The sequence below is a fragment of the Triplophysa rosa genome, linkage group LG17 (assembly GCF_024868665.1).
Source record: "Triplophysa rosa linkage group LG17, Trosa_1v2, whole genome shotgun sequence".
Taxonomy (NCBI): Eukaryota; Metazoa; Chordata; class Actinopteri; order Cypriniformes; family Nemacheilidae; genus Triplophysa; species Triplophysa rosa.
This window is the reverse complement of record NC_079906.1, coordinates 4,218,737-4,231,154: the sequence shown is the minus strand read 5'-3', so window position 1 is coordinate 4,231,154 and position 12,418 is coordinate 4,218,737. Positions and strand designations below refer to the sequence as shown.

General features: G+C 38.2%; 1 protein-coding gene across 1 annotated transcript in view; it reads left to right on the top strand.

Annotated features, from left to right (window-relative positions):
* The window catches only part of bmp1a (bone morphogenetic protein 1a), a 69,500-nt gene that overhangs the window by 22,738 nt on the left and 34,344 nt on the right, over positions 1–12,418 (top strand). Inside the window, exons 2-6 of the mRNA XM_057356121.1 lie at positions 979–1,092; positions 1,598–1,738; positions 3,957–4,074; positions 7,185–7,363; positions 9,618–9,723. Coding sequence (XP_057212104.1) covers positions 979–1,092; positions 1,598–1,738; positions 3,957–4,074; positions 7,185–7,363; positions 9,618–9,723 — 658 coding nt within the window. The remainder of the gene's footprint in view (positions 1–978; positions 1,093–1,597; positions 1,739–3,956; positions 4,075–7,184; positions 7,364–9,617; positions 9,724–12,418) is intronic.

Here is a 12,418-nt window from a genome sequence, read left to right as displayed (position 1 = left end):
GAATGGTTCTTTGTGGAACCAAAAATAGTTCTCCTATGGCATCAGCAATGGCAATTCAAGTACCTTGAATTGAAAGTGGGGGAAAATGCTAGACGTGCCAAATATGGTCGCTCTTAATGCGTTGTGTTCCAGACAGTCCTAATTTCTTTAGTCTGTCATTGCACACTTACACATTGCACTTAACGGTTCGGTTGATTTACTCACTTCAATCAAAGTTGCCAAAGACACAAAGAATCCTAAAGAGCTCATTAAACTTTGTGAATTGCATGTGTTTCCATGTAGGTCAGCATCTTGTGTAGATTGTTAGAAGTTCCTTATTTATTATCGTAGCACACTTAAATTTGTGATACTAATCAGCTTTTTCTCTCTCGCTTTCTCTACCGATGCATGATTTATTTATCGCAGGCCGAGTGATGACCCCATCTATAAATGGCATCGCAGATGATCATTAAAAAAATATGAGGCATCTATCAGCTAGCTAGACCCTGCGAGCTTCATAGGGGGTGTTCATAGGGGGCATCTGCCACAAACATTGCGAAATTACTCACAATAACATATTCGCCATTAAGCATTTTTCAAGAGTTAATGGTGGATAGACTGACTTGCTGTATTAGTTAAGTACGCTCTTAAAAATGAAGGTGCTTCACAGCGATGCCATAGAAGAATTATTTTTGGTTCCACAAAGAACCATTCCGTCAAAGGTTCTTTAAAGAACCATCTCTTTCTCAACTTTTTTCGACACAAATAACCTATTGTGAAACAGAAATGTTCTTCAGATGTCAAAGGTTCTTTATGGTACCAAAATCGAAGAACCTTTTGAATCACCTTTTTTTTAAGTGTGTAGTGTTCACTAAGACAAGTATCGCTGTGTATTTTATCTTAACAAGCCCCTTTGTCATGTGACCTGCCTTGTTTGTGCTTTACATGAACGATTGTTGTCTTGAAATTAAAACTGTACTTTTTTTGTGTTGTTTTCAGTTGCCTTTCTAGGAGACATTGCACTTGATGAAGAAGACATGCGCATGTTTAAAGTGGACCGCATTGTAAATCTAGCTCAGAGAACGGTCACAATTCTTAATAACACGGAGACTGGTAAGTCATAGTGTGTGTGTGTATGTGTGACTTTGTGTGCACACATATGGAAGTGCTTTATAATAAACTTTGCGTCAGTCTTAATTGGTGCTCGAAAACGCGGCAAGAGAAATTTATTCCACAAGTTAATAAACCAGCTGAGAAAAGCCTGTCAAAAACTATTTTCACAACTTCTCATAATTAATACACAAGACAGAAAAGGAAAAGCGATCATGATTCCTCCCATAATTCCTCTTTACTTTAATGATGTTCTCACCACAGAGAGGAGAGAAAGTTTACTGTGAGAATAGGCAGGTGATGAATAAATGGAAACAAGGCTTGGGTTCAAGCTTTAGATAAGACCAGTCTGTTTAGCTAAATCCCAGGAAAATTAATAAGTAATAAAATGATTCCTATGTTGCTGGTTTTTTGGACCAGTCTGTGTTGTTTAGTTAGCCAATCTTAATTGTAAATCTAACGTATTCATAATTAAACCTCAGTGTTTATTTGATGTTGGAAATGATAGGTTCACGATCCAATGAGACGAGTCCAAACAATACTGCATCCAATCAGGGGTCCCGTCGCAGGAAGAGAGCAGCAACCTCCAGACCTGAGAGGGTGTGGCCTGAGGGTGTCATCCCTTATGTCATCAGTGGGAACTTCAGTGGTAAGTGAATTCACTTGGTGTGAGAGGCTGTGCCTTATTGTGCTTATAGTCACCGCTTCAAATGGTTTGCAGGCCTTCCACAAGGACCTTAAAGACACATTATGTAAATACTAGCGCAGCGCTATACTGTATATTTTATTCACTTTTGTGCTTTTATTATCTCAGATATTTTTAACAATGTTTGAATCCGGAGAAATTAAAAATTGTATTCCCCTTTTCATTGCATGAAAATGGGTGCCTGTCAACATCTGTGTTATCCCAGCTTTTAGAAATCATAGATGTGTTCGACTTCATGCGGCGCTGCTCAGAAGGTTTGGCAAAAGTATCGCAAAGCCTTTGTTATCAAGCTACGCCTTTGTTATATTCTGCGACCTCTAGCGGCAAAAATGACATATTCTGCCATTAAGTTGGCATTTCATATCATTTTAATAAAATAAGATGTTCTTAAATGAGCAAATAAAAAATAATGGTCACACTTTGTTTTAAGGTCCAATTCTCGGTATTAATAAACCATTAACTATGACTTTTGCCTCAGTTTAAACTACTAATTTGTTGTTTATTAAAAGTTAGTAAGGTAGTTGTTAGGTTTAGGAATTGGGTAGGATTAGGGAAGTAGAATATGGTCATGTTGAATATGTGCTTTATAAGTACTAATAAACAGCCAATATGCTAAAAATAGGCATCTAATAAGCAACTAGTTAATAGTGAGAATTGGTCCCTATACTAAAGTGTTACCAAAAAATCCCTTTATCAGTGAAGCTGGTAGATTATGTTGGCAGTGGGTAGCCCCGCCTACAACAAAAGCTCATTAATCCAAAATCTTGCTTCACAAAGCTAAATATCGTCGCTGTCCTTCTGAAACCTTGTATGTGCAAATTGGCTGTTTTTCAGGAAATGGAAAAAAACACTGTACTTTTTATATGATTACATACTGCAGGGTTTTTCCTGCATAGAGAAATTGGAGGCGGCCGCCTCCGTCAAATGTCGTGCCGCCTCAGGCTCTCGCCAAAATTATGTTGCGAGTCTTCACAAGAAATGCTGCGTGCATTTAACAGACTGTCATTTGTAACTGCAGTTGCGACATTACGCCACAGTGGAGGCGCTGTTTCGTGATCAGCACACTGAGGCGCTAAAAAGAGATGCAGAACAAGAGCCAGCCTGTGTTTCACTGCTGTTTGTTTTGTATCCAAGTACGTTTCATTTCTTGAAATTTATTAAATTAACATGACGTACATCATTGTAATGTCTTTAGCTGTGCAGTTGGATCGTTGAATCAGCGTATACTGTACACAGCGAGTTCGCCAGTATGAACGCACATTGCGTTCAGAACGACTCGCACACGAATGACTCATTTGAACCGATTCATTTAAACTATTGAACTTTTCAGTCAGTAGCGAATATAAGAGATCCTTGAATCAGGTGAACCACAGAGAATGCAAGATGTGAATGAGCTTTGCTCATTTAGACAGACTGGTTAATTCAGTTGGCTATTGTGGGATAAAAAGTTAGTTGAAATGATAAAAAGCTTTATTTGATAAAAAAAACATTTCTGTTTGGTTGAATAAAAGTAATGTTTTATATAACTTAATAATTGTCATTTTTATCTAATTTTATTAGAACTTTTAATATGTCAAACTCGAAGTCACTTTGGTTGAGCCACTTAAAGGTACAGTAGGACTACGTGTGTGTGTGTGTGTGTGTGTGTGTGTGTGTGTGTGTGTGTACAAGATCAGGATGGCACCACCTCCGCCTCATTTTGAGCCAGGAAAAACCCTGTACTGTATTGTCAAAGTTGAAAAGCACTTTTTAATACTTAATTGGTTAGATATTTGTAAAACCCAGTAACAAGCATAAAGGGTGACTAATGAAAATGATTTGTAATAAAAATCACGAAATATGGAGATTCAAAGTTTCAGAAGGACAGCAGCAATATGTAACATTATATTTTGGCTGTGACATTCGGATTGGCTGTGATTTTGCCAAAAAGTATGGCAATTAATTTAAAATAGACCTACCAGATTTTGTCTGAATTTTTTTTTCACAACATATTCTTTTTAATAGTCCTATCAATTAATGCCTTTTACTCACCTGTACAATAAACTGGACTTTGTGTGTGTGTGTGTGTGTGTGTGTGTGTGTGTGTGTGCGTGCGTGCGTGTGTGTGTGTGTGTGTGTGTGTGTGTGTGCGTGTGTGCGTGTGTTTGGGTGTGTTGTACAGGTAGCCAGAGAGCCATATTCAGACAGGCTATGAGACACTGGGAAAAAAACACCTGCGTGACTTTCATTGAGAGAACAACAGAGGAGAGCTACATCGTCTTCACCTACCGGCCGTGTGGGTAAGTGTGTGCGTGAGAGTCAAAACAGAGTTTGTGTGTCTGTCTGTAGTATGTTTAAATGTTTCCACAGCAGGAGGATGTCTTTGACTCCTTCAGGAAGAAATCACGTCTGTCTCTCCTGCTCACGAGGAGCATGTGCTTTTCTTCTTTATTTTACTCAGCCTTTCTTTTTCAAGCTCTTCCTGATTTATCGCCTAAATGGTTTTCTGTCCTCTTCATCCGTCCTGTTCCACTGCTCCTGGTTATCTTCGTTGTGTGCCAATAAAAGGGTTTGCGTGTGTGTGTGGGCCCTCGTGTCTTGACCTACCGATTTCTCTATTCTTCACTGAGGAAACACCAGGCGACTTTGTCACAATGTTCACCACGGGACTTGTCACCTGAAAGTATGGGTTTTATTCTCTCACAAAGGCTCCCTGTAGATGCTTTCATGGGGTGTCAGAAGTTCAGACCACTAGCTTGTTTGACAAATCAGAGCCCTGGAATCAATGTTGGCACCATATAGCTGTTTTCCCCTGCAGGAATACGGTTTTTGATCTATTGAAATAGGAGTTTTTCACAGTGAACACAGAGTTTGATGTACTGTGTAGATTAATTGAACTTGTTCACACATAGCTTCATTGTCAGTCCACCGAAAAAAAGAAAAGTTTTAAAGCTAAGCAGTAAATCCTTCATGTCATTCGGAAATTGTTATGATATTACACCCGTAAGCACATTTACATGCGAATTACACAGATATATAGAGGTATAGGCAGTCAGAATAGTTTGTTTGCCATTCACCCAGAATTCATTACTGCACTTAAAGGGATAGTTCACCCAAAAATGAAAATTCTGTCATCCCTTACTCACAATCACTTTCAAACCTGTATAAATTTTGTTGTTCTGCCAAACACAAAAGAACACAAAAAAAACATATATTTGGAAGAATGTTTGTAATCAAACAGTTCTGGGGCACCATTGACTACCATAGTAGAAAAAATCTACTATGGTAGTCAATGATGCCCCAGAACGGTGTAGTTTCCATATTCTTGAAAATATCTTCTTCAAAGACATTTGTATAGGTTTGAAACAACTTGAGAGTGAGTAAGAGATGACAGAATTGTCATTTTTCGGGTGAACAATGCCTTTAAAGCTAACCGCAGATTAGGTAATTATAACAGAACATGTGTACTTGTGTACTTGTGTACTAAAGGGGTAGGGGACATTCCCCTTCTAGTTGGCATTTTATTAGACATGGATTGGATTGGATACCAAAAATAATAAAGCTCATAATTTACCGTCATGCCATCCTAGATGTCTGACGTCCTATCTTTAGCTGAACACAAGTGAATCGTTTCATATTAAATTGCTGTCATGTTATCTTCCTGTAGGGATCCGACATGTTTCTTGTGTTTGTTTGTCATGTGCGTGTTTGTCATGGGACAGGCAAGAGATTTGAAGTTATCGACACATAGGGCTTGGATCTGTTTGTTTACATTTTCATTGTGCTAAATAAGCTCAACATGTTTAATAGTTGTCTATCACAAGCCTAGGATTTCTCCTCATAAAATGTTTAATAACTCAGTGGAGTCATTTGGACATGTGGGATGGCATGAAGGTAAATAATGAGACAATGTAGTCCTTTAAGGGACAGTTCACCCAAAAAGGAAAATTCTGTCATCATTTACTCACCCTCAGCTTGTTCCAAACCTGCATAAATGTCTTTGTTCTGCTGAGCACAAAGGAAGATATCTAGAAGAATGTCAGTAACCAAACAGTTCTCATCCCCATGTACTGCCGTAGTAGGTCAAATAAATACTATGGGAGTCAATGGGGGATGAGATCTGTTTCTGACATTCTTCCTAATATCTTCCTTTGTGTTTAGCAGAACAAAAAAAAATGTATAATGGTTTGGAACAACCTGAGGGTGAGTAAATGATGACAGAAATTGTATTCATTTTTGGGTGAACTAACCCTTCAAGGAAAAAGTAACATTGACAGATAAATGTTACATAGACAGTCTGCTTTCTATTTGTTTAAGTAGACTTTGCGGTCGAGCAGTCAAGGAAAACGACTGTTTTCATCCTGGGCCGCCTTTTTAGTCATTTTTAGTTCTTAGAAAGTACAGGCGTCCTTTATGTCTCACTGCAGGTCATGATGGACAAGCAAACACTGTGTGTGTGTGTGTGGAGCTGGGGCTAGCGAGGTGATGATACGTTACGCTTTTTTGCCCTTCGCAGCCAGCGGTAGTTGCCAATGGGGGGAGCCATGGTCTGATGAGCCTCTGTGTGTGAGTGTGTGTGTTCAGGCGATGCCCGTCCACGCTGTGCAAAGTTCAAGGTAGAATTTCTGCTGGGTGCACAGTAATTAAAGAGTGTTTTTTTGCACCCACACAGTCTGTGCGTGTAGGTTTGTGCGTTTGTGCTCTGTGTGTGCTGTGGATGTGTGTTAGCCAGCAGTCTTTCTCTCACAAATAACATGACCTTTCAGAAAGAGATTGTTTTATTGCGTTTTGTGTGTTTTTGTGCTTGTGTGGTATTAAGGACCCCTTAAAATCAAAATAGGAGTTAGTGGCTTTGAGTTTGTAGGTTTTTAGGTGTCTGTTAGTTTTGAGCCGTCTGTATGCTAACGTGTTCCAACATAACCGTTTAGCAGATATGCTTCTACTGTCTTTCTCTTCTGGGAAAACAGACCAAAATGCTGAAGACTTACTGAGATACACCGTTTTTCGTCAAATTCTCTCAATAGTAAATATGTTCCTCTACCTAAAACCACCTGCCAGGTGGGAAGTGGCAAATCATGGTTTGTGGCTGTGAAGTAAACTCAAAGCTACTGTCTGTTTATAAAATAAAAGAAGCCTTTCCTAATGTCCTGCTCTACTCTTTTAATAGGAAATGTGTAAAAACAGAAAAGAAACAAACAAGTCAAGCGAATAAATAATTATAAAATAGATATATAGGAACTTAAAATGCAGCACAGGGTCTTACATTTAAAAAAAAACAAATGTTTGCGAAAAGACTGTCAGTGCAAATATTTACATTCCATACCACCCCATGCCTTTGTCATCAATACAATGAAATAAAGAATGCAATAAAATGGTGTATATTATTAACGATGGTGCCTAACTTTCACAGGTGCTGTTCGTATGTTGGACGGAGGGGAGGAGGTCCTCAGGCTATATCCATCGGGAAAAACTGTGACAAGTTTGGAATTGTGGTGCATGAGCTTGGTCACGTGATCGGATTCTGGCACGAGCACACACGGCCCGACAGAGACGATCACGTCAGTATTATACGGGATAACATTCAGCCAGGTAGGACACATTTATTTTAAAAAAACTCACACACCCTAAAATGATCATTATGAAACGGTCACGTCTGCTCGTTGATTCTGATTGGTTGAGCCGAGTTCTAAGCAGTTATAAAATACCCCGATTTATAACTGCTGACTGCATTACATTGCCTAAATATCACTTTATTTACTTTATTTTATGAAACCTTGCTGCGCATATGGAATAACCGTTTTATAAAAGCAATAAGCCCGCGAAGCAGTGGGTTACAAGTGCATTTTATAACAGCTTAGGAGGTTTTTAGGCAACTGCTTCTTGGGGCTTATTTCTTAACCCATTGCTTTAATAGCGTGCGTTTATTAGATTCGCGTACAAATGTTGCGTGAGGAATCTGCATATATTGTTGTAAAACTGAAATTGTTATGGTAATATGCAGAAGATTGAACAGATGCGTTTAAGTGAGGCCAGCTCAGGCAAAAAGCACAAAACATAGTTTTGTGCCAATATTCAGAGAACATAATCAGCTGTTACACCACATGCTTGGAACAACGTGGCCCATTTTGTAAAACACATTCTTGGTTGCTGAGCTCAGCACAAATCCCACCTGCATATCCATTCCTCTTCAAGAATTGAATTGTTACACAATAGACAAATGTACAGTTGCCACAACAGTACAACAGTTATAACAGTTAAACACTGTATAAATGCTATTTGGTTTGACATTTTGTAAGACCAGTATAATAAGCAGACCTTATTTTGTAACATTTCACAACATGTTATGTAAACAAAATGTTTGTAAGCATTTAAATACTTACAGTTTACTGTTTTGACTGAAGACAAAATGACAAAAGTCTATTTAGAAATTTTACGGTTATTAGTGGAGTCTATATTTAATGTGATACTACACATGTGGATACTCTGCTAGGACACTTGTGTGAACTTGAAATAAACTGACATACAAAGCTCCTTTAAAATCACCAGCCGTCATTAAAGGGGTCATATGGCACCTTTATGTGTTTTTCTGTCTTTGGTGTGTTATAAGTTGCCCATGCATGTATTAGACACGTAAAATTGCAAAAATTAAAGTGTGGGAACAAAAGATGCATTCTATCTAAAAGCGAATGCTCACCCAGACCTGCCTGAAACGCCTCGTGTAACCACACCCCCACAAATCTACATCAGTTCGTGGTATGATTTGACTAACATATGTATACGCAAGTAAGGTGGGCGTACCTGTCAGTACGATTGCTTTGGAACCTGATGTTCCAAATATGGTAAGAGGCGTTACATTTCCGTCACACGCTTACAGCATTCGAACAATCACTGCGCACTGGTTAACTGGCCAATCATAGCACACCTCGCTATTCAGAGCGATGAGCTTTGTTAAAAATCCACGTGTTTCAGAGAGGCGGGGCAAAGAGGAGATACAAACATGCATAAAAAAATATTAAAAATACAGCGTTTTTCAACCTTAAATCGTGTAGACACATTGCATTACATCTAAAACAAACGATTATATTCGTTTCAGCCGTTTCATATGACCCCTTTAAAGTCATTTAAAATGATTGAAAATAGTTGGATGTGTGATAAGGTCTAGCATTATCTGTGGCTCTTGTTTTCATATTTTGTTATTGAATTCAATAAAATTCATATATCTGTAGATGTGCCTAAAGGGTTGAAGTTATTTTAAGTCCCACTGTACACCCAAAAATAACTCACCACAGGTCATTTTGGCAACCAACCAGCCGCACATGTACAGATCTGTCTGAGAAGCTGAAAATTCATAAAATCTTTTTGCAGCACCACCATGAACAAAGACAAATGTACAAGATATCCTGAAATAAGGACTGACAATATCTATGGAAATAGTGTTATTACATCCTTATTAGGTGGCACCACATCTTTGTACCAAATGAAGGCATTTATTCTTTAGCTTTAAAAATCATTGGGTTAAAATGCAGTGAAGAAATATTATAGATTTGTCAAATGTATTTTTACTTGTTTATGCACGGTACTTTTAGCGGCTTTCAGAATAATTGCCAACTGACAGGATATACGCTTCAGTATTTGTATGCTATGTTTACCCCCCATCAATACTTGGAAACGTTCCCAGAGTGCATATGTGCTGCTCTAAATGTATTGAACATGCAGAATAATAACAGAATAATCTGAAAAGTATATAAAGTTGTAATAATAATATCTAAAAAAAGCAAAAACGGTAGTAAATGAGACACAGACATCACTTATTTTCACAAGCGTTCTTGATATCCTCCCACAGGACAAGAGTACAACTTTTTGAAGATGGAGCCTGGTGAGGTGGACTCACTCGGAGAGGTCTATGACTTTGACAGTATCATGCACTATGCTAGAAACACGTTTTCCAGGTGAGAACCCGCCCTCCAACAGGTCTCTATGTCTCATTTTTATATATCGTTTCCCCTGAGTATACACCCCTTTACTATTTATTAACTTTCCTAAGTGATTATTTTTGCCTTGTGAGTGATGAACAGGTAAAAATGGCATTGGACCATATATATACATTGAGATTAAGGATGGTCTCACTTGCTAGGCTGTTGCCATGCACAACACAGTAAACACATTCATTGTTGTTATGTAACAACGTATGTGTCTTCATTAGTTTTTTGTGCAACTTGAAATAACTTTTATCTTGTATAATTCTGTAACAGTCAAATCTCTCTGGCACAAACACGTGGCTTTTTCCGCTGTATCAGGGTGACCCTTTACTGTGGCATCAGCACTTGTGAGATGTGCATGGTTATCTGAGCATCTCTCCTTCTGCTGAGCTTTCACAAGACAGCTTTTGTGCTTCTCACACGCCGATCAGTACTTCAGCAATCTGAGCGAGTCAGAGAAAGAATGAGAAAGCCCAAGATCATATAATTTCAGATCTGTTACATGATCTCATCTCTTTGTAAACTGAATTTATACTCGACTTCATGTTTCTCCTCATGGTTTCTGTGGCAATACCATGTGATGGGGCCAATATGGCCTGGCTTGAGTTTAGGGATTAAGCTTTATTCAGCTTTGAACAGCTGCTACCAGATTTACCTTCACTATATTTCCTGCTTCTAGGTAGAGGAACATCCTTTCATTCGTGGTATGTGTCCAGACACATTCCACAATACATTTTAATAAAATTATGAAGCCAAACGTTTTTGTTTTTTGGTATAACATGCGATGAAGAATCGTGTGCCATAAGAGCAGGAAGGAACTCAACAGAAAGCAGCTATTTATTTATTAATGTACACTACTGATCAGCTATTTATTTACAGATATGGAATTTCTAATGAGAAAAGTAATGGCCGTGGCTTTTGTCTTTCTCTGCGATTTGATTGGATGTATAAAAACAGCCGTTGCATTTTGAAATGGAACTGGCAGCAGACTGACAGTTGAAGGGGAGGAGCTAACGGATGCTCCGCCCAAGCCGTCTAACATACATCATTTAAGATGGATAGTCATTACAGGAAGGAAGTGCATTTTCAGATTTTAACTAAAGATTATTTTTATTAGGGCACACAAATTTGAAAAAGAAAATGGCCCACATTGATAAACTATTTACAATAAACACGGCAATATTTCATGAAAAAATAGGCTATTTAATTTTTAATTTCACTGGGACTTTAAAGTCTACATAATTTTTACCCAGTTTTCCTTACGTTCGTGGTTGTCTTCACAAATAACCCCTTTTTTATAGCTGATGTCACCTAAGCAAGACATATTGCTAGCATGTAGCCAAGGGGCTATTTAATCTTGCCAATTGTTAATGCAGTAATGCTGTTAATGCTAAAGTGGTATCTTTGGGATATGTTAGCTCTGAAAAATGACTTTAATTTTTGTCCTGCTCTGAAACCTTCTGAAAAAGGTTCCAATGAACTGCAAATCCAACCATCCTACATTTTTTTACTTGAGGTATTGTAAAGTGTCAGCACAGCACATGCAGAACTTAATGTACCTAGCACAAGTTCCACAAGGACATTCTATTCTCCCTTTTAATTCCCTAGTGTGCTAGTAAGTGTCATTAAGAGAGAAGCACTGAAATCCATCCAGTTCATATTTATTCCAAATTAAATTTGCATTCAGTTACAATTCAGATTCAGTTACTGTTCTGTATGCCGTGGCACGGATACACTTCTCTTTGTATATGACACAGACCAGCTTTGATGCAGTAATATATGGTAATGACTTTAACTTAAAATGAAAGTCGTGTTTTTCATTTGGGTTAAGCACAGCTGATGTTTTATCTTTGTACCTGTGTCAATGTGCCCCAGTGGACCGACTGACCTTTTGTCCCATCCACACATGAAAACAGTTTGTTTCTGTTTATGACATCTGTAAACCACACGTAGAGCATGTCATGTTGGCCAGTGAACCAACCAAGTGACATCTGTTTAGATAAAATACACTTTTCAAGAAATACATTACACAAAAACAAATGAATGAAATGTATTATAAAGTATTTTGACACGCACTGTGGTAGTCAAACAATATTAGATCAGGTCTAGAATCATTTGCGTGAAGATCACTGTGTTATGTAATGTAATATCATTTATTTCTTTTTAAGTGTGGCTTTGGTGACCAAATATATTTTTGGGTCCAGTGTAACTACGCTTAAGTATTTCATTTTAAAATGTTAAAGTACCATCGCAAGCAGGTACTTCTGTTGCACAAGGAATCGCTCTGCAAGCCTGATGTACACCTTAAAACAGACATTTGACATCTTTGAGATACTGTTTTAACCTTACGGTGTATGTGTGTAGCTTGTGATTTAAGATGCAGCTTTAGTCTGAGAGGAAGAGGAAGTCTTGAATAGTCCTTAGCTAAGTGAAGTAAGCTTATGGGACTTTCTGCTGATGGGATATAAGAATGGTTTCCTTATTTCACGTGTTTATCGAATATTATCCAGAACAGTTTGACAGCCTACAGCCAGCATTCGCCCAGAGTGAAGGTTACATGAGTCGAAACACAAGCGAATTCAGCTCTGCACTGCGTATATGAGAACCATCTGTTTCCTCAGCTTTTGTTCTCCTTCAGTTCTCCTCTGGCCTCTGTATCTCAACC